This window comes from Gavialis gangeticus, unplaced genomic scaffold, assembly GCF_001723915.1.
Source record: "Gavialis gangeticus isolate Ggan-Ray unplaced genomic scaffold, GavGan_comp1, whole genome shotgun sequence".
Taxonomy (NCBI): domain Eukaryota; kingdom Metazoa; phylum Chordata; order Crocodylia; family Gavialidae; genus Gavialis; species Gavialis gangeticus.
In genome coordinates, this window is record NW_017729014.1 from 19,696,188 (window position 1) to 19,696,408 (window position 221).

Sequence of the window (221 nt, forward strand, 5' to 3'; positions counted from 1 at the left end):
GACCTGGGCTCCAACATCCACCTGCTGAAGGGGCTGAACGTGCGGTTCCGCTGCTTCCTGGCCAAGGTGCACGAGCTGGAGCGGCGCAACCGCCTGCTGGAGAAGCAGCTGGAGGCGCAGCAGAGCGAGCGCGACCGCCGCCTGCGCTACAAGACCTTCTCCCGCGACCAGGCCGTGCAGACCGATGGGGCCGGGGCCGGGGCCGGGGCCGGGGCCGCCGC

The 221-nt window shown here is 72.9% G+C and overlaps 1 protein-coding gene across 1 annotated transcript in view; it reads left to right on the forward strand.

Annotated features, from left to right (window-relative positions):
• IFFO2 (intermediate filament family orphan 2) overlaps nucleotides 1–221 on the forward strand; it is a gene marked incomplete at its 5' end in the record, with an annotated part of 69,368 nt that continues 69,147 nt past the window's right edge. Inside the window, one exon of the mRNA XM_019511572.1 lies at nucleotides 1–213. Within this exon, the coding sequence (XP_019367117.1) occupies nucleotides 1–213 (213 nt within the window). The remainder of the gene's footprint in view (nucleotides 214–221) is intronic.